This window comes from Colletotrichum graminicola, assembly GCF_000149035.1.
Source record: "Colletotrichum graminicola M1.001 genomic scaffold supercont1.22, whole genome shotgun sequence".
NCBI classification, from domain to species: domain Eukaryota; kingdom Fungi; phylum Ascomycota; class Sordariomycetes; order Glomerellales; family Glomerellaceae; genus Colletotrichum; species Colletotrichum graminicola.
In genome coordinates this window covers 460,261-480,695 of record NW_007361026.1, presented here as the reverse complement: position 1 = coordinate 480,695, position 20,435 = coordinate 460,261, and the positions used below count along the sequence as shown (strand labels likewise).

The 20,435-nt window shown below is 55.6% G+C and overlaps 2 protein-coding genes across 2 annotated transcripts; one reads left to right on the top strand and one right to left on the bottom strand.

Annotated features, from left to right (window-relative positions):
• Nucleotides 1–2,192: 2,192 nt before the first annotated feature.
• On the bottom strand, nt 2,193–7,882 carry GLRG_06167 (uncharacterized protein; the record flags this gene model as incomplete). The annotated part of the gene is made up of 3 exons (XM_008096852.1): nt 2,193–2,303; nt 2,360–7,290; nt 7,354–7,882. The coding sequence occupies 3 exons, from the start codon at nt 7,880–7,882 to the stop codon at nt 2,193–2,195; spliced, it is 5,571 nt and encodes a 1,856-aa protein (XP_008095043.1).
• Nucleotides 7,883–13,625: 5,743 nt separating this feature from the next.
• On the top strand, nt 13,626–19,979 carry GLRG_06166 (acyl transferase domain-containing protein; the record flags this gene model as incomplete). Its single annotated transcript, XM_008096851.1, has 2 exons — nt 13,626–18,828; nt 18,880–19,979. The coding sequence occupies 2 exons, from the start codon at nt 13,626–13,628 to the stop codon at nt 19,977–19,979; spliced, it is 6,303 nt and encodes a 2,100-aa protein (XP_008095042.1).
• Between the last annotated feature and the right edge of the window lie 456 nt (nt 19,980–20,435).

Here is a 20,435-nt window from a genome sequence, read left to right as displayed (position 1 = left end):
GTCGTGTCGTGTCTTGTCTCCCTCTCTCTCTTCTCTTGGAAATCGACTAGGCGCGATGATGCGTATGTAAGGAGCGGAACCGGGGGTTATCGAACCGAGTTAAATCGTTTCCACTTGGGACTTGCGTTTCTTGACTGGTAATTGGAATAACGGAAGATGGGAATGTGAACTCTTGCCGTTCTCGGTGGAAGTATACAGGCTCGTCCGGGGAAAGAATAAAGAATAAAATAAACAAAGGTAGAAGATGGACAAATGGTAGCAACGTGAAACAGAAACCCTCCAGCCAGATGAATCCGATCGCGCGCTGGAAACCTCGGTTTCCTTATACCTCTCAGGCTTTACACACTCCCTACCGTTCACCCCTTCAAACATTGCTCAGCCCGTGGTCTTGCATGACAACGGCCCCGGTCCCCTAGAGATCTGGCGAAAAAGGAATAAAAATCGACATCTGAACTCCTGGCTTGCGCCACAATACGACGTGCGTACCTTCCTTGTAGCCCGGCCGTGCAAGACCAACACGTCAGTGCCCCCCTCTTCCCCCCCTGGTGTGGCAGCTCCTTAAAATCCCTCCCAGGCCTACCATGCAGTCCCAAAGGGCTGAACACACATACCGCACGTTGGGGGCGTCAGAGCTGGGATAGGTACTACAGGTACCTACCTATGTAGGCACAAACGCAAGCCTCTCGGTTCATGGATCGACCGGGCTCCCATCTCTCTCCCCTTTCGGATTCAGGAACGCGCTGGGGGAAAAGAAAGGGGACGCATCGATGCATAAAGTAGTAGTCTAATTGTTCCCATCCTCTATCATTTGATTGGTCGAGTCAACAGGACATGTCCTAGGCATCGCATCGTACACCCCGTACCCAGTCATCACGGCAGTGCAGTGCAGCCCCCCCTGGCATTTCAAGACGTCCATCACTGAACGAGGTTTAGTGGCTGGCCATGTGCCGTGCCGGCCGGCCATGCGCGACCACCCTTCTCCGACTGCTCGTGTTGGCTCTCGTTGGGCCTGGTTTGGTTGGCAACAGCTTTAACCAAGTTTCAGAAGTCATCGAGCGGGTGGGCCCCCTCGTCCCTGGTTTCAATGCAAGACAGCTTCAGTATTGACCGTACCTTATGTGATTCCCCTCCCCCCACCCTTGGCCTTTGAACTAGTTTGGAAAACGAAACCGGAAGATCTGTCTCTGGACCACCCCGTCGAGAAAGACGCCAAGAGGGCTGAACCAATACCGCCATCAGACGAACCGATGGCCACGAGGTCGGCTGGCTTACAGCACAGACATGAGCAGGGGAAAAGAAAAAAAAAAGAGAAAAAAAAAAGAGAAAACCAGGAACAAGAGACATGCCGAAAACGCACGAAAACAGAAAAGAAAGAACTAACAATGGGAAGGGGTGAAAAACAACAACAAATGGCAGAAACATAAATGGACACGGCCTTTTTTCCTTCGTGAATAAGGACCGAGCGCGTACAATCCAACCCTTGCGCAGGGTTGCTGCGATACGATCTCGTGATGCTGTGCTGTACTGTGTGCTGTGCTGTGCTATCTACAAAGCTTGAAACGCCATCCGTCCTTTCCTCTACTTCCCATAAACCAGGAAGCGCAATCAATCACCCTCTCCCCTCATCTTCTTGCATTGCCTGCCCGAATGCCCCAACATGTCCGCGTGTCCTCTAGCATCCCATCTCATCCATCAGATGGGCTTAACAGATCCGATTCGTGCAGCAAAAACCTGGCATTGCAATGTGTCCAGACTGTCGCCCACCGTCTGAATGGGTAACCAGCGACCCGAGCAACTTTTGGCTCAAACCAATGGACATCTCAAATCACGTCCAGCATGGGGGCTACATGCTCCATGCAGCGAGCATGACAACGCGACAATTTCATCTAGTAGTGGGATATGTCTTCAATGTTCAAGAGTCATTGGGCAGTACGGCAGTGGTTGATACAGATTCTATTGTGGCATTGATGAACCAACTTCCATCGTTGTTGCGCCGTTTCCCTACTCGTGCATTACTCGTCAATTCGTCCGACGACGACCATCGCAAAAGGACACTCCTCCCAAAGTGTCCTCGCAATCTTTACTCCCAGGTTTCTATTTAAAACACGACCAAAGTGAACAAAAGCAACACCCCCATGCCTGCCTATATCCCATGAACTAGAAATGCATTGTACATACAGTCTACCCGATTTTTAAAAGTTCGCAACAGCGACCGCGATCGCCTGCGACTCCGAGTGAGAGATGGACACGCTAATGTCCTTGAGGCCAACTTTCTGGGCAGCAGCGGCGGCCTCACCGTGAAGCTGGGCAACTGTTAGCAATCGGGCCTCGACGATACGAATCGGGACATGTGGCTTACCTTGACCAACGGGGCACCAGACTCGTCCCTGCCAATCTCGATATCTTTCAGTGGCGCACCCGCACCCTTGCTTGACACGCCAAGCGACTTGAAAACGGCCTCCTTCGCGCTCCACCGGCCAGCGAACGAGCTCTGAGGGCTGGGAGCCGACTGGCAGTACTTGATCTCACCAGCGGTGAAATTGCGCTCGATGAACGTCTCGTTCTCAATGTTGATGGCAGAGATGTCCTCGACGTCAACACCAACGTTACTATTTTTGTTGACAACCTTCTTGGCCAGAGCCTCCATCATGTCCTGGGTGGCCTTGGCCGCCGTGGACGACACCGTCTTCTCAGACGCCTTCATAAAGTTGGAAGGGTAAGTCATGGTGGAGGTCTTCTTGTCCTCGGTCACGCGGGCGTCGGGGTTCAGGAGGACCTGGCTGAGCTGCTCGTCGGTGTAAGGAGCGTTCGACTTGGCAACGAAGAGCGTGTTGTTGACCAGGCCGTTGTGGAAGAAGCGGTACGCCTTCTTCTGGCGGGCCTGAACCTTGGCAGAGTACTCCTCGTACGTCTTCTCATCCAGTGTGGCAAAGAGGTACTTGGGGTGGACACCAATGGCCTGGGCGCCCTTCTGACCGAAACCGAACGAAGTGACGGAGAAGGCCTTGATGCCATCGGTCTGGATGCTGCGGCTGGGGTACACAATCATGTCGAACTGCTCCATGATAGGATCGACGTTGTCGGCGTTGCGGTTGCCAGGCACCAAGCCCGTGTTGAGGACCTGCAGGCAGCCGTTCATCATCCAGGCACCGGCAGCACCCTTGGGGTGACCTGTAAGGTACTTCTGGAAAATGCCCATGACAGCATTGCCCTTCTTGCGGCCAAGGTGACGGAGCTGTTGGCAGATGACAGAAGACTCATTCTTGTCGTTGGCCTTGGTTGAGGTTCCGTGGAAGGAAGCAACGGCGAGGTCGTCAATGGTGAGACCCCAGGTGGCGAGGGCACCACGGAGAGGAGCGATCTCCGGGTTGTTCTTCCAGAAGTTATTGCCGAGGCTACGGAGAACGTCCTTCTCCTGGCGCTCAGCCTCCTTCCTGATATGCTCGGCACGGTTGTGAGCGTACTCCTTCTCGTTGACTTCCTGGCCCTGGGCCTTGATAGCCTCAACCTCCTCGTAGAGGTACTCGAGCTCGGACTCCTGCCACTGCTTGATCTGCTTCTTGCGAAGCTCAATCTGGCGGCGGCGGTAGTTGATGTCAAGCAGCGGCGAGGGGAACTTGCCGGCGTGCTCACGGGCGGTGGTAAGGACACCTTGGCCGGGAGCGGGAACGGAGCGGCCAATCTTGTCCGTGGCGGTGGTGGTCAGAGCCAGGATACCGTGAATGGGCATACCCATGTCGAGGGCAAGCTTGGCTGTCATGAGAAGCTGGACACCGCAACCCTGGGACTCCATGAAGCCGTTACGGGTGGTGGTAGTGGGTCTAGACATCTCGCCAGGGGTGCGGCCGTGAGCCATCTCGTCGACAGCGTTGCTGGTGGCCTTCATGTTGGCGAACTCGTAGGAGCCCTCCTCGCCGAAGTCGTCGAAACCACCGACAAAGACGACACGAGCCTTGCCTTCCATGATGGTCTCGTAACCGATGTCGACTGACTCGACAGCAGTGGCGCAAGCACCAACAGGAGTCTTGATGGGACCAGAAGAAGAGATCAACAACATGTTAACCCAGGCGGCCATAGTGTTGATGAATGACTCCTGGAGAATGTCGTTCTGGACAGGCTTGTCCAGGTAGCGATCTCTGTGCATGCCACGGAGGGCGCCGGCACCACCCATACCGGATCCGATGCAGTTACCGACCTCGGAAACGTGGACGTACTTGTAGAACTCGTAGGGGTCGGTGATACCGGCCGACAGCAGAGTCTCGGCGACGGAGACAAGGACAAAGAGGGTGACGGGGTCGACTTGGGACACAATGTCCTCGGGAACACCGTATCTCTTGGCGTCCCAGCCAGTAGGGATCTGACCAGCAACAAGTCTGTCGAAACGGAGGGCCTTGGGGATCAGGAGGGCGGCTCCCTTCTTCATGCGGACAATGTACTCGCCAGACTCGGGAATCTCGAAGATGTCGACCTTGTCGCCGTGCTCACGCTTGAACTCTTCGGCAGTCTCCTTCGATGCCTCGAAAGGCTCGAGGTCCTCCTCAATAACAACCTCGTGGAGAAGTTGCTTCTGCTCGGGGTCGTAGCCGCCGAAGAGCTCAGGCTCAATCAGACGGATACCGGAGTGCTCAAGAATGAACTTCTCGTACTTCTGCTTGATGTCCTTGTCGTCAACGGGCTCACCAGTCTTGGCGTCGACCCAGCCAGAGTAGGGGGCGGGCTTGCCCTTGATGGGACCATTGTGGTTCTTGATGAGACCCATGATCCAGGCCATCTCAACGCAGCCCTCCAGAGAGAATTCGCCGTAGGCCTCCATCTCCCAGCGGGTGCGGGAGTTACCCCAAGGGCCGACTTCAGCAAACCCGGTAACAACGACGACCTTCTCCAGGTCGACCATGCCCTTGAGGCGGTCGTTGAGGGGAGCAATCTCCTCTTCCCAGTCGGGGAGGTTGGGGAAGTCGAACTTGAGGTTGGCACGGGGCTCAACAACGGTCTTCTTGTAGAGGGCCTCAGAGTTGGGGCCGTTGACGACCTTGTTCTCGATGGCATTCTCCTTGCTGACAGCGCGGCGGACCTCGCTAGTTTCCATGATGTCCTTGCGGAGCTTGGTCATGGTCTGGTTGAGGTCAGGGATGAACTGCAACCCACCGTTGAGGTCGGCAAAGACAGGCTCGCTCTGGCAGAGATCGACAACGGCAGGGGACATGAGACCCAAGAGGTTGAAGGCCATCTCCTGCTGAGAGAAGGTGCGGACACCGAAAGCCTCAACACCCTCGGCAACGATGTTGTTGCCGCTCATGAGACCGGTACCGCGAGTCCAGCCGATGACGGCACCACAAATGGTAAGGTAGTGACCCCAGTCCTCGGAGTGCCATCTGTTGAACAGGGTCTCCAGAGCGAGCTTGGACTCGGAGTAGAGACCGTCGTTTCCGAAAGTACCGTGGTTGGGCGACAGAGGCAGGACGACCTGGGCGGGACGAGTCTCGAAACCGCGCTCGGCCTTCTGGGTCTTGACGCTGCCGAGGATGCGGAGCAGGTTGGTCAACATGATGCGGTGAGCCAGCTCAGATCGGGAGTCAATCTGGTCAATCTGGCGACCGTTCTCGGGAATGGCCGCGAAAGGCACAATGAAGTCCAGGTCCCATCCAAGGCCGTTCTTAGGGTCATAGATGTAGTCGATCAGAGCCTCACAATCCTGCTTGCTACCCTGGTTGAAGGGAACAACAACAAGCTGAGAACCGCGGGCACCGAAGCGGGTGTACATGGACTGGTAGTACTCCGTGACCTCGCGAGAGAATCGACTGGTGGTAACGACGACCTTGGCACCACCGCTGATGAGGCCCTGCAAAACCTCAGCTCCGATGGAGCCGGCACCGGCGCCAGTCATGAGAGCGTGCTTGCCAGCAAAGCTCACGCCGTCCTTGGCGGCCTCCTCAAGTGACTGCAAGTAGTGGCCGGTGAGCTTCTTGCTGTAGTCCCAGCCGTGGAGACTCTTGCGCTTAAGATGCAAGAAGGGGATAGTCTCGACCTTGCCAGGCTTGGGCTTCTTAGAAGGGCTGTCCTCGTTGGGGATGATCTGGTTCTCGTTCATCGCCAAGGAGCGAAGGACATCACCATACAGGTTCTTGATCTCGAGCTGGGAGGTCTTGGACATCTTGTGCTGCTCCTTGATGAGCTTGTAGATGCGGCGGAGATCGTTCTGGACCTTGGTGCGGTTACCGTACTCGGAGATCTTGCCACCCTCAGCCATCTGCTGAACGTAGTGCTCCAGCTTGCGGCAGCTGGCACGGGGTACTTCCTCATAGTTGAGATTGCCGCGAGCATCGACAGTGGTCTGAGGGCCCGTGGGAACGGCAACGTCCTTGTAGACGGGGTTGGCGTGAAGCACCTCCTTGCAGTTCTCGATCAGTTGCTCACCAAGCTCCTTAGCGAGCTTGTAGGTCTCACCACGCTCCGCGGGGCAGTTATCAATGTGATACTGCATGAACTCGACCAGAGTGGGGTTGGAGCGATTCATGATGCGGATGCACTGGCTCACAATCTCGCGGTCAACAGCCTTGAGACGGCCAAAGATGATGTCGTAGTACATGTGCAGGGCATCTTGACGAGCCCAGTTCCAGGAGGAGTCGTAAGAACGAGCCTTGAGGGAGCTGAAGACGGGCTGAATGCCGGCGGCGTAGAAGTCGCCGTGCTCAGCAGTCCAGAGGTCAAGCTGGGACTGAAGCACCTTCTCGGACTCCTGAGAGGTGATGTACGCCTTATCGCCGGCGCGGAGGTCGAGCTTGAGATACCTTGCAAGGAGCTCGAGCTGCTGCTTGAACAGAGCACGCTGGTCTTTGGTCAGGGCGTCAATAGCGGCAGGATCCATCATCATGCCGCCACCAGAGCCACCGGCTGCAGCACCAGCCTGGGGAGTAGACAAGCTGATGCCAGCAGTAGCAGCGTACTTCTGGGTAACATCATCGAGGAAAGCTTTGGCATCGGCCTCGGATCCCAGACGAGCTGCAGGCTCCATGGTGAGAGCAAGCAGCAGAGCGCCATCCTGTCTTCCGGAGCCCAGGCCCCATCTTGTCTCGAGATATTTTCTCGCGGCTGTGATGTTGAAGCCACCAGGCATCTTGGAGGAGATCAGACGTGCAATGAGAGCCTGTGATTGCTTTCCAAGCTGCCCGTCGAATGTGGCCTGCATAGAGGAACCGAGCTCGTCGAGAGGAACATCTTCGGGCTTCTCTGGTGTTGATCCGAATTCCTTGCCGAGGTCGCCGAGGATTTCGTTCTGGAGGGTAGACTTGCCTGAATTCCACGGGTTAGTCACGTTGGCGGTCAAGGGGCTATGCGAAACTTTTCAGTACTTACCACCGACAAGGTCCTTGATAGCCTTGCTCAGAGGCACCTCGGCCAGAGGCTTCTTGAGTTTCTGAGCAATAAGAGCTCGCAGGATGTCAAGAGCCTGCACGGGAGCATCCTCGACGGCAGCAGCAGGGCCGGCGCCGGGAGGGGGCGGAGCCGCTGCAGCAGGAGCAGCAGCGGCCGCAGGAGCGGCGGAAGAAGCAGTGGCTGGCGCGCTCGAGGGGGCGGCAGCGGCCTCTGGCTCCTCCTCAATGGGGTCGGCCTCGTAGTAAATCTCCTTGGCGTCTTTGTTGTAGCAAAGAATCTGACGCTGAACTGACTTGGCGGCATCGTAGGCTTCGTACTTGGAGGCGAGGGTGCGCTTGGCCATGACGCCGAGAGTATCGGCGGGACCAATCTCTACCACCCTCTCGGCGGTCTTCTCGGCGAGGAAAACATCTTGGGTCTCAATCCACCGCACGGGCGAGGCGAACTGATAGGCAAGGAGCTCCACAAGGAGCGTGTGGGCAAGCTCTTGCTCGATTTCGGGACGCATGATGGGTAGCTGGGGAGGAAGCTGGAAAGCTCAATTACACGGAGCTGGGAGGAGAACCGGGAAACTGAGAGTATCGAGTCGTCGACGAAGTTTTAGGGATGGGAGGGGAAATGATTGTGATCCGTGGGAAGCCGTGGGAGAGCCGGTTTCCTGGGATGAATGGTGGTGATGTCTGCGGGAAGGGGTATATGTGAAGCAGACAAGCTCGCCAGACTTTTTTGATGTGTTTGCTGGACAGTCGGTGAAGGCTGTTCAAGGGAGGAAGGATCAAGTCCGCGCCAGAGAGAGGGAGGGACAAGCTGGCAAAGGCGAGCGAGGGAGATGTAGAGAAAATTGTGGGAGGAGTTGTCGAGCCACGAGTGAAGGGAAGACGGGCGGATTTGATAGAAAAAGAGAAGTGAGTGCGAGAGAGACGGAGGTTCAAAGTCGATGGCTCTAGCCCCTCGATATCGGGTCACTGGCACTTGATTGACTTTCTTGGGGGCGTCTGTGTGAGGAGAGGACACCAACTGGACTGGAACGGGAGGGATTGGGACCAGTCCCGGCAGGAAAAAAAGACGATTGTTGAACCAGGCAAGGGCCCCCACCAGCTCAAGGAAGGCAGTGATGAGAGCCCAGAGAAGAGAGCGTGGTGCGAATGTGAACGTTGTGGTGGTGGTGGTTCCCCAAATGTCGAGGTACCTCGACGACACGAGGTACAAGGTACGTACGTTCCCCCCCAGCATACGGATGGCAGAAAAAAAAAACATGGGTGAGGGAAGGACCCTGTCTCGATGCATTGTGAATGGCTGATGACCTCCCGCCTGTTTCTCTTACCGCAGTGGTTTTTTTCCCTTCCCCGTCCTTGCAAGGGACGTGGAAGAGATCCCGAAGGAAAGTGGAAGGTGGGGCGTCGACTTTCCGGCGCGCGTTGTCCCCTTCCCTCCCATGTTTCCCCCCCTCCATGCCGGTGGGAAAGCACAATAGCTGCTGGTGTGGAAGTCGACAAAGTGGTGTGGCTGCCGGGTGTGCTGCAACGCCTGCAGAGCTTCTCAACCATATTCAGACGCTTTCCCCAATCGAGCATGGGATGATCAGGGGGGCTTCCCCACAAAACCATTTCATTGGGGGAATGCAGGATGGGACAGCGGACACGGCCTGCTACGATTATTAATTTTCTACCTTCCTTAGGAGGGACGGCAGGGAGGTATGGGACTTGTCAGTGATGTGCCGTTGACGTTAGAGCTACTGCGTACTAGTATAGTAGCCTTGGCTGCCTCTCTCTAGTTGACAAGACCCTATAGAATCCGAATAAGAGTTGGTTGCAAACCGCTGAAATCCCACCAAGAGATGGGATGATGAATGAGCAAGAATCTCATCAGTTTGACCGCCACCTTCAAGGAGCTCCCGGTCGCATTCGTAAATGAACACCCAAGCTATGTAAAGCAGGAGAGTCTTAGGGTACCATGCTCATCCTCGCCGTGAGCCGCCATCGAAGCTGGTCTACAAGATGTCGCTGGATGCCTGTCACCTGGCCCGGTGATGGTCAGTCAATGCTCTCCCATCTTCTGTGCGAGAGAACGAGCGAAGCGCTAGCAGCATCATCGAGCCGCATGCATTATCGACAAGTCTCAAGTGGCTTCATCCGTGCGCTGTGCTATCTTCGACCTGGTGTCGACTAGGGATTCTGCCCCTTCTTTAGGAGCTTGCGACTGCAATGCCATGTTTGTTTCCAAGGCTTTGCTACTGCTGTCAACGTGGACTAATGCAGTTTGGCACGCCTGGGCTGTCGTGCGCCCGCGTGTGTTTTTTGCCATCTTCTCAGACCAGACATGCTGGCGTCACCAATTTTCTCGCTTCCCTTTCCCGAGCTCTCGGAATGTTGGATTTGGGCTAGTGGCGGCCGTACCTGCCCCTCGACAAGACTTAGTGTACGTAGGTAGGCGTTAGACAGGTGCGAGGCTCTGTGGCTGAGACCTCTCCAAGCTTTACAGATACCTCACATCGTTACACCTTCACTCTGATCGGGTCCCTATCAGCAGCTACTTATCGCCGCATTCCTGTTGGTCACAGCCTCTGCCGATATTCAGCCACGGCTTATTTTTGGGAGCTTGAGACTGGAGCTAGGTGGGACGTTGAGGCCGATAACGATAAGCTGCAAACCGCTACGGATAAGGTTCCGGCAAGTTTCGTCGCGGCGGGAACTCAGTTGAAGTTTTCAACCACGGATCGATTCTCGTATGTGTACGCATGTACGGCAAGCGTCTAGCTGCGGCCGGGAAAATGGTGCCACGATAGCAAATGGGTCCATCAACCAATTGGGGGGGGAGCAGCCGTAGCTCCTCATTAGGCAAAAAAAAAGAAGAAAAAAAAAACCCCCCTCCCAGGTTATCAGCACGAGAGGATGCAAGGGTGTATTGGGAGGAATGAGAAATGGAGACGAGGGGCAAAAAGTGGCCGCTGTTCTACAGGGTGACAGGGGTACCATTGTACAATGTACATAGGAACCCGCCAAACTTGACGAGGGCCAACGTAGCGATACTTGGCGGCTTGGTTTTACAACAAACTTGACCCTAGCTTTTCCCCATTCTTCGTTTTTCTCGCTTTATTTCCCCTTGGAGGTTCGAGTCCGCTGTTTGAGATGCTTCAGCTCCAGCCTCGACCGGTAGCTGGTTTGAACTGATCTGCTCATCTGGCAGCCTGGTATGCCCATGCTGACCTTTTGACGGCGTCCGACGGGTCGCTCCAGTTCTTCAATGGAGTGTCATTGGGAGGGTCAATGGGGGGAAAGGTGGGGTCAAGACGTGGCGGGCGGCAGCCTCATCCAACAAAACCATTGTGATGCGCAACAGATGCGGCGGATCGCCGTTTGTCTCTGGCGGGCACGACTGGCATCCTGCCCTATTAGATTTGGCTTGTCCGAGCCCGCCGAGCGACATCGATGAGCAATCGGAGACCGAGCCAGTGAGCTCGGTGCAACAAAATGTCGAGATTCAAGAATTCCAGCCCTGTTCTCATCAGTGCATGCTTAAAGTGCTGGGCTACTACTAGGCGGGCGGGCTGTCTCAAAGATGCACGATTCTTAGCGCCAGTTGCCCCTCGTCCCTCAAAAAGGGGGGCAGAAAAGAGAAAAAGCAAAGAGGACTGCCATCGAGGGGCTTGCATTCCTCGACGAGAGTCCGCGTGGCATGGCACAGAGATAGCTCCCGCCCCGCCAGCCAGCCTGTCCAAGCGTGCGTGCTCGGATGACAAGAGTGCGGTGAGATTTCAATGCGACGCAATGGCGGGTAACTGTACATCCCGTTCTCCCTGCCGGCTACCCCCTTCCTCAGGGTCCCGCGCATTTCCCATCCACCCCGGCATCAGCCCCAGGCGTGGGGTGAGAGCGGTGGAGAGGAAAGGACGGCAGAAAACCCGGTTACGACGCTAAAACTTGTTGACCGCCTTTAAACCGACCGGGGCGCTACTGCGGGAACGCAAGGAACCTTCAAGTATCCTGTACTTTGGGGGATCCCGATTCCCGCATATCTGGGACACGTAGGGTCCAGGCCGATGTGAGCTATATACCCTTTCTCGCCTCTGTGGTCAGGCGAGAAAGAAGAGCCAAAGATAAGATTATTTTCTCTATCTCTTTTCTTAATAAAAACCCCACCGATTGCTGAACAGAACCAAAACTTCACTTCATTGGCAAGGCACTTACTTCGGTAGCGAGAGATGTCACGTAGAGCCCGAGATAACCCGCGGCGGCGTGAGCGGGCGAGCGTGGCTAATGTTTCTTTGATGCATCCGGGGTAGCAGCACGGCGTCTTATCGCCGTGCGCGTAAAGTCTGTTCTTAGAAAGAACATGGTGGGAGTAGAAGAGCCGAAGATGATAGCATTTGGCCGATGATTCGTGCGTCCAGGACCCCGACAAGAGGAGAGTGGCGGTTATGTAAGTTGCTCAGACTCGGCGGCAAAGATCCGGAGACAAGATGCACGCCGCCTCAAAAGTGCATCAAAAGAGGGAAACAGGATGGGAGAGCGTGGATAGTGGCCCCGTCTAGCCAAGTGCAATGCCGTCGTAGTTGTTGCAGTGCGGTGCGTCCTGCCATCAAATGCGTGCGAATCCTTGAGGACGGTCGGCGGAGGAGGAGGACAAGTACCAATACATTGCCGCCGCCGTTCTCCAACAGCAGTAGCACCCTTGCGGATCACTCGGGCTGCATGAAGTCATGGGTGGAGCTGGAGGGGTGGATTGGGTGTGCGACCATCCCCAACAGAACTAAAAATTTGGCGAGACATTGAGATTTGAGACTTTGGAGAGAGGGACAACTTCAACATGGAGTGGCAGAAAAGAGTAAGACACCAGATGCCTATTGACAAGCATGAACACCCTGTTGTATACCGGGACAGACGTGGCGAAACTAGGTAGCAAGCGTAGATGAAAGGAGATGGAGGAAGGAATGAAGGAAGATGTTGCAGACAAGGTACCAATTTACACCAGCAATTCCTGGAAAGTGCTTCAACTGCCTCTTTCCATTGGCTTTCCAATGCCTGATAGGACAGGTAGCCGGTACCAACGCTTGTTTGCCCGTTTGCTCGTTTACTTGCAGGCGCACAGAGAAGTACGACAGATGACAGCCCCCGAATAGGTACCCGATTCGTTCAATGCCATAGATACAAGCTACATCGGGCCAACGAGCCTTTTGCTCCGCCAGCCCGAACCAACTGGGTTCATTCCAATGTCTACCTAATGTCCCAGAAATGACCTGGCCTGATTTTTTTTTAATCGTTGAGTACCGTCTCTACCGGCGTGCCTTGTACCTGACCCTTCCCTGGGTACCTCCTTCCACTCTTCCACCCCTCCCCCTCCCTCCATCCCCATCGTGGCTTCAAACTGGACCAGGCACCTCCAATTACGTTGATGGGATTGACCTCACTCGCACCAAAGGCAGGCACCCCTCAATCAACAGGTACTTGTCCCAAAGGTTGGATCCATCCACATCGCCTCCACTTCCACACCACACGACAGACAGACACACGCCGCCCTCAATCAATGAGGTGTGAAACTACCTGTGCCTGTCCCAATTCCCCAATCCCACTATCCCAATCAACCCATGTTCACACATTGAGATCCAGACAGGCACGCTCACTCCTCACTCGCACACCACTCCAAGAAAGCTAGGACCCGGAACCCAGACCCAGACCGCAGCAAAAGTGCAAAGGGATGCCCTTCAACTAATTGCTGAGTATTTCCCGTCATAACCTTCAATCGCCCTCCAACCTTCCCTTGATCATTTATCCAAGTCTTCTTTAACCTGCCATCTGCCACTCTCTCCTTCTCCCCCGCAACTCCACGTCAAGGACCAATCTTGCAGGGCAGTCTTCTCGTTTCCTTTTCTCTTGTCTTTCATAGAACACCAATTGCTCTCGGAGAATCGGATATATAGCTCTAGACGTCCACCCAAATACTGCAGACCACACCCACACCCACACATCCGCCCTCACCGCCGCCTACATCTCCCCCGTCATCCCGGAGCATCTTGAAATAGCTGCCTCCTGCTCTTCGCTGAGTACACGGAGTCACAGACAGGTAAGTCAATTTTAGCGTTTTCAACGCCCCCATTGGCTCTTTGGCGGAGCAATAACAGAAGAGAATGGGGGAAAAAACACGTTGTCCAAGAATGTCTCGGCTAACAAATGTGGCGAGTTAAGCTCCATTCGTAGATCCACGAAGAAAAAAAACTTTACATCCTCTTGATACCCCCCAAGCCCGCCATCACCATGTACGGCACCGGAACCGGTCCCCAGACGGGAGTCTCTACCCCCCGATCCAACGCTTCTCTGCGTCCCCTTACTCTTCGCCACGGTTCTCTCGAGACCTCCCTCCTTGTACCGACCGCTCTCCACTTCCACGCTTCGCAGTTGAAGGATCGCTTTACTGCCACTCTCCCCACCGCCACAGACGAGCTCGCCCAAGATGACGAGCCTTCGTCCGTCGCAGAGCTGGTTGCGAGATACATGGGCTTCGTCGCCGACGAAGTCGAGAAGGGTGAGGACGACGAGTCGGGCTCCTATGAGGAGGTCCTGAAGCTTGTCCTTAACGAGTTCGAGCGTGGATACCTCCAAGGTAACGAGGTCCACGCCCTCGCCGCTACGTTGCCCGGCATTGATGCCAAGAAGTTGGTTGTCATCCGTAGCTACTACCAGGCCAGACAGACCACTGGTCGCTCAATCAAGGCATACGGCTCAGCGCTCTTCCGCGCTGCCGACGATGGCTCCGCCGACATTTACACCATTTTCGGTGGACAGGGCAACATCGAGGAGTACTTTGATGAGTTGCGCGAGATCTACAGGACATACCAGCCTTTCATCGGCGCGCTTATCCTCAACGCCGCTGAACTGCTCCAGACCCTCTCCAAGCACCCCGAGGCAGAGAAGCTCTACCCCAAGGGCCTCGACATCATGAGATGGCTCGAGAGCGAAGACGAGACGCCTGATGTGGACTACCTCATCTCGGCCCCTGTCAGTTTTCCCCTGATTGGTCTCGTTCAGCTTGCGCACTACGAGGTCACCTGCAAGGTTCTCGGTGTACACCCCGGCCTGCTTCGCGAACAGATCAGCGGTACGACTGGTCACTCCCAGGGCATCGTTCTCGCCGCTATCACGGCCGCCGCAGACTCCTGGGAGTCATGGAAGGAGCTCGCACCCTCGGCGCTCACGATCCTTTTCTGGATCGGTGCCCGCAGCCAACAGGTGTTCCCCCGCACATCGCTGACCCCCACCATGCTGAGAGAGTCCGTGGACAACGGGGAAGGTCTTCCCACCCCCATGCTTAGCATCCGAGACCTCTCTCAGGCTGAGGTTCAGAAGCACATTGATGCGACCAACAAGTACCTACCTGCCGATCGCCACATCTCCATCTCCCTTATCAACAGCCCGCGTAATCTCGTTGTTACGGGTCCTCCCATTTCCCTGTACGGTCTTAACGCCCAGCTCCGCAAGGTGAAGGCGCCGACTGGATTGGACCAGAACCGTATTCCTCACGGCCAGCGCAAGCTCCGCTTTGTTCACCGCTTCCTCCCTATCACCGCCCCTTTCCACAGCAAATACCTTGCTGAGGCGACGGAGCTGATTGATGAGGACCTCAAGAACATCAAGATTTCCTCCAAGTCTCTTGGTACTGCGGTGTTCGACACCAACACTGGCAAGGACCTTCGCGAAGCTGGCGACAGCAACATTGTTCCCACCCTCATCCGTCTCATTACCAGAGACCCCGTCAACTGGGAGAAGGCTACCGTCTTTCCCCAGGCGACTCATGTCCTTGACTTCGGTCCTGGAGGCATTTCTGGTCTTGGTGTTCTCACCAGCCGCAATAAGGAGGGTACCGGCGTGCACGTCATTCTTGCTGGCTCTGTCAACGGCTCCGTCACTGAGGTTGGGTACAAGCCAGAGCTCTTTGACCGTGATGAAGAGCACGCCGTCAAGTATGCGGTCGACTGGGTGAAGGAATTTGGCCCCCGTCTCGTTACCACGTCCAACGGTGACACATACGTCGACACCAAGATGAGCAGACTCTTGGGTCTCCCTCCCATCGTTGTCGCCGGTATGACGCCCTGCACCGTCCCTTGGGAGTTCGTTGCGGCGACCATGAACGCCGGTTACCACATTGAGTTGGCCGGTGGTGGCTACTTCGAACCGGGTATGATGACCGCTGCTCTGAGGAAGATCGAGAGTGCTATCCCTGCTGGACGTGGTATTGGCGTCAACCTCATCTACGTCAACCCTCGCGCCATGCAGTGGCAGATTCCCATGCTCGCAAAGCTCAGAGCTGAAGGTGTTCCCATCGAGGGCCTGACCATTGGTGCTGGTGTTCCTTCCGTCGAGGTTGCACAGGAGTACATCGACACCCTTGGCCTTAAGCACATCAGCTTTAAGCCTGGTTCTGTTGATGCGATCCAGTCTGTCATCAATATCGCCAAGGCCAACCCTACCTTCCCTGTTATTCTGCAGTGGACTGGTGGTCGTGGTGGCGGTCACCATTCGTACGAGGACTTCCACCAGCCCGTCCTGACCATGTACCCACGTATCCGTCGCCAGGCAAACGTCATTCTCGTTGCCGGCAGTGGTTTCGGTGGTGCCGAGGACACATACCCGTACCTGACGGGCGAGTGGTCAAAGAACTACGGCTACCCTCCCATGCCCTTCGATGGCACTCTATTTGGCAGCCGCATGATGGTCGCCAAGGAGGCCCATACCAGCCCTGCTGCCAAGCAGGCCATCATCGACGCACCTGGTGTTGAGGACAGCGAATGGGAGAAGTCGTACACTGGCCCTACTGGTGGTATTGTCACTGTTCTCTCAGAAATGGGCGAGCCCATCCACAAGCTCGCTACTCGTGGTGTTCTCTTCTGGGCTGAGATGGACAAGAAGATCTTCTCTCTCCCCAAGGAGAAGCGTGTTGCTGAGTTGAAGAAGAACCGTGACTACATCATCAAGAAGCTCAACGACGATTTCCAGAAGGTTTGGTTCGGCCGCAACCGTGCTGGCGAGGCGGTCGACCTCGAGGACATGACCTATGGTGAGGTTGTCCGCCGCATGGTGGACCTGCTTTACATTCGTCACGAGCAGCGCTGGATTGATCCCACATTCATCAGACTCACGGGTGACTTCATCCGCCGTGTCGAGGAGCGTTTCACCTCCAAGCCCGGTCAGGTCGCTCAGCTTCAGGATTACAAGGATCTCCAATCCCCTTACGAGACTGTCGAGAAGATCTTGTCTCACTACCCTGATGCTGAGACTCAGCTCATCAACGCCCAGGATGTTCAGCACTTTTTGATGCTATGCTTGCGCCCCATTCAGAAGCCTGTTACCTTCATCCCCACCCTTGACGAGAACTTCGACTTCTACTTCAAGAAGGATTCACTGTGGCAGTCTGAGGACCTTGGTGCTGTAATTGGCCAGGACGTCGGCCGTACCTGCATTCTTCAAGGACCTATGGCTGTCAAGTACTCGAAGGTCATTGACGAGCCCATCAAGGACATTCTTGACGGTATTCACAACACCCACGTTGAGTATTTGACTAGAGACCTTTACAACGGTAATAAGGAGGCGATTCCCACCATTGAGTACTTCGGTGGCAAGTTGATCGAGAGCGAGGTTCCCGTCGAGGATGTCGATGGTCTGACCGTGTCGTATGATGACGCCCACAAGAACACTTACCGTCTGTCGACCTCACCCACGGCCACTCTGCCTAGCCTCGATGCTTGGCTGGCTCTGCTTGCTGGTCCCGACCGCAGCTGGCGCCATGCTCTTCTCACCTCCGAGGTTGTTGTTCAGGGCCAGAAGTTCCAGACCAACCCCATCAAGCGCATCTTTGCCCCCGCTCGTGGCCTCTTTGTCGAGATCCACAACCCCAAGGACCCGAAGAAGACCAAGATCGTCGTCAAGGAGCAGCCTCGCCACAACCAGTACGTCGATGTTATTGAGGTCCAGCTTGAAGGTCAAAACGAGATTGTCGTCAGCATGATTAAGGACACCACCGCCCTTGGCAAGCCCGTTGCGCTTCCTCTCAAGTTCACCTACCACCCGGAGGCTGGCTACGCTCCCATCCACGAGGTTATGGAGGGTCGCAATGACCGCATCAAGGAGTTCTACTGGCGTGCGTGGTTCGGTGACGAGACCTTTGACCTCGATGCCGATGTTAGCAGCAAGTTCGATGGTGGCAAGGCTACCATCACCGGCGAAGACATTAACGACTTCATCCACGCGGTTGGCAACACCGGCGAGGCCTTTGTCGAGCGCCCGGGCAAGACGGTCTACGCCCCCATGGACTTTGCCATTGTCGTCGGCTGGAAGGCTATCACCAAGCCCATCTTCCCCCGCACTATTGATGGTGACCTGCTGAAGCTGGTTCACTTGTCCAACGAGTTCCGTATGAAGCCAGGTGCTGAGCCTTTGAAGAAGGGCGACGAGGTCTCCACCACTGCCCAGATCAATGCTGTTATCAACCAGGATTCTGGCAAGATGGTCGAGGTCTGCGGTACCATCTACCGGGATGGCGAAGCCGTCATGGATGTCACCTCTCAGTTCCTGTACCGTGGTGCCTACACAGATTACGAGAACACCTTCCAGCGCAAGATGGAGACCCCGATCCAGCTGCACCTGGCCACCAGCAAGGACGTCGCTGTTCTTAAGTCGAAGCAGTGGTTCAACACTGATGACTTGCCCCGCGACCTGGATCTCCTCGGACAGACGCTCACATTCCGCCTTCAGAGCTTCTACCGCTACAAGACCAAGACGATGTACAGCAGTGTCTCCACACAGGGTCAGGTCTTGCTCGAGCTTCCCACCAAGGAGGTCATACAGGTCGCCAGCGTTGATTACGAGGCTGGTCAATCCAACGGCAACCCTGTCGTCGACTACCTTGAGCGCAACGGTGCCCCCCTCGACCAGCCTTTGAACTTCGAAAACCCCATTCCTCTCAGCGGGCGCACCCCTCTTCAGCTCCGTGCCCCTGCGACGAACGAGAACTACGCCCGCGTCTCTGGTGACTACAACCCCATCCACGTTTCGCGCGTCTTTGCCAACTACGCCGCCCTACCCGGCACCATTACCCACGGCATGTACTCCAGTGCAGCCGTCCGTAGCTTGGTTGAGACGTGGGCTGCTGAGAACAACATTGGCCGTGTCCGAAGCTTCCACGCCTCTTTGGTCGGCATGGTTCTCCCCAACGATGACCTTCAGGTCAAGCTTCAGCACGTCGGTATGGTCTCTGGCCGCAAGATCATCAAGGTCGAGGCTAGCAACAAGGAGACGGAGGAGAAGGTCCTCCTCGGTGAGGCAGAGGTTGAGCAGCCCGTCACGGCATACGTCTTTACCGGCCAGGGTTCCCAGGAACAGGGTATGGGTATGGAATTGTACGCCAGCAGCCCCGTCGCCAAGGAGGTCTGGGACCGCGCCGACAAGTACTTGTTGGACAACTACGGTAAGCTATATTCCTAGCTTCTCTCTAATATCCCTAGCTAATTCTCTTCAGGCTTTTCTATCACCAACATTGTCAAGAACAACCCCAAGGAGCTCACCGTTTACTTTGGTGGTCCCCGCGGTAAGGCCATTCGCCAGAACTACATGGCCATGACCTTCGAGACCGTTGCTGCCGATGGAACCATCAAGTCGGAACGTATCTTCAAGGAGATTGACGAGAAGACCACCTCGTACACCTACCGCTCGCCCACCGGCTTGCTGTCGGCTACTCAGTTCACTCAGCCAGCCCTTACCCTCATGGAGAAGGCCAGCTTTGAGGACATGAAGTCCAAGGGCCTTGTGCCCCGCGACTGCACTTTCGCCGGTCACTCTCTGGGTGAGTACTCGGCCCTCGCTGCCTTGGCGGAGGTCATGCCCATTGAGAGTTTGGTGTCGGTTGTTTTCTACCGTGGTTTGACCATGCAGGTCGCCGTCGAGCGTGACGCGGCCGGACGCTCCAACTACTCCATGTGCGCCATCAACCCCAGCAGGATCTCCAAGACGTTCAACGAAGAAGCACTGCAGTTCGTTGTTGACTGCATCTCGGAGGAGACGGGCTGGCTGCTTGAGATTGTCAACTACAACATCGCCAATATGCAGTACGTCGCCGCCGGTGACCTCCGCGCCCTCGACACGCTCACGGGCGTCACCAATTTCCTCAAGCAGCAGAAGATCGACATTGAGGAGATGCGCGGCAACATCGACGAGGCCAAGGGTGCTCTCAAGGATATCATCAAGGGCAGTGCAGAGGCGACGCTCAAGAAGCCGACCCCGTTGGAGCTCCAGCGTGGTTTCGCAACGATCCCTCTCCGCGGTATCGACGTGCCTTTCCACTCGACCTTCCTCCGGTCCGGTGTCAAGCCGTTCCGGTCCTTCCTTCTCAAGAAGATCAACAAGACGACGATCGACCCCGCCAAGCTTGTTGGCAAGTACATCCCCAATGTGACGGCGAAGCCGTTCGCCATCACCAAGGAGTACTTTGAGGACGTGTACAAGCTCACCAACTCGCCCAAGATTGCGTCAATCCTGGCGAACTGGGACCAGTACAACCAGGACGTACCCGGCACCAGCGGCGTCACTGCAAGCCACGAGGGACCTGGTGCGGCCGCATAAGCTCAGCTACAGTTCTACTAGCTGCATTGGTAGATGGATGGTGGGTAGAGATTATTACGCTGTTACGACAAGGGAGAGGGGAGAGAAAGTAAGAGGGATGATTGATTACGGACACTGAATGACTCTGGACGGTGTAATCGTTGTACAAATTCGGGACGTTATTTTTCAATGACTGTTTTATCATGTCGCGTTAGAAAGTTTTAGTGCTTAGTCAAGGGCCGGGGCGTTGATTGCTATTAGTGTGTTTAAACGGATGGCAAGAGAAGATAATAGAGAGCAATTGGTTCAACTGTGGTTCTCTCGGATGAAGGTGAAAGAAAGCCGTGTCGCCGCATGTTGGCTAAAAGAATACGCCCGAAGGGGCGCTGCATTGTCCGACGTACAAGCAGGGCAGCGAGCAGGTGGTACGGATGACTGGTGGCTGACAGGTGCTAGGATGCCAGAGTGAGTGCTAGC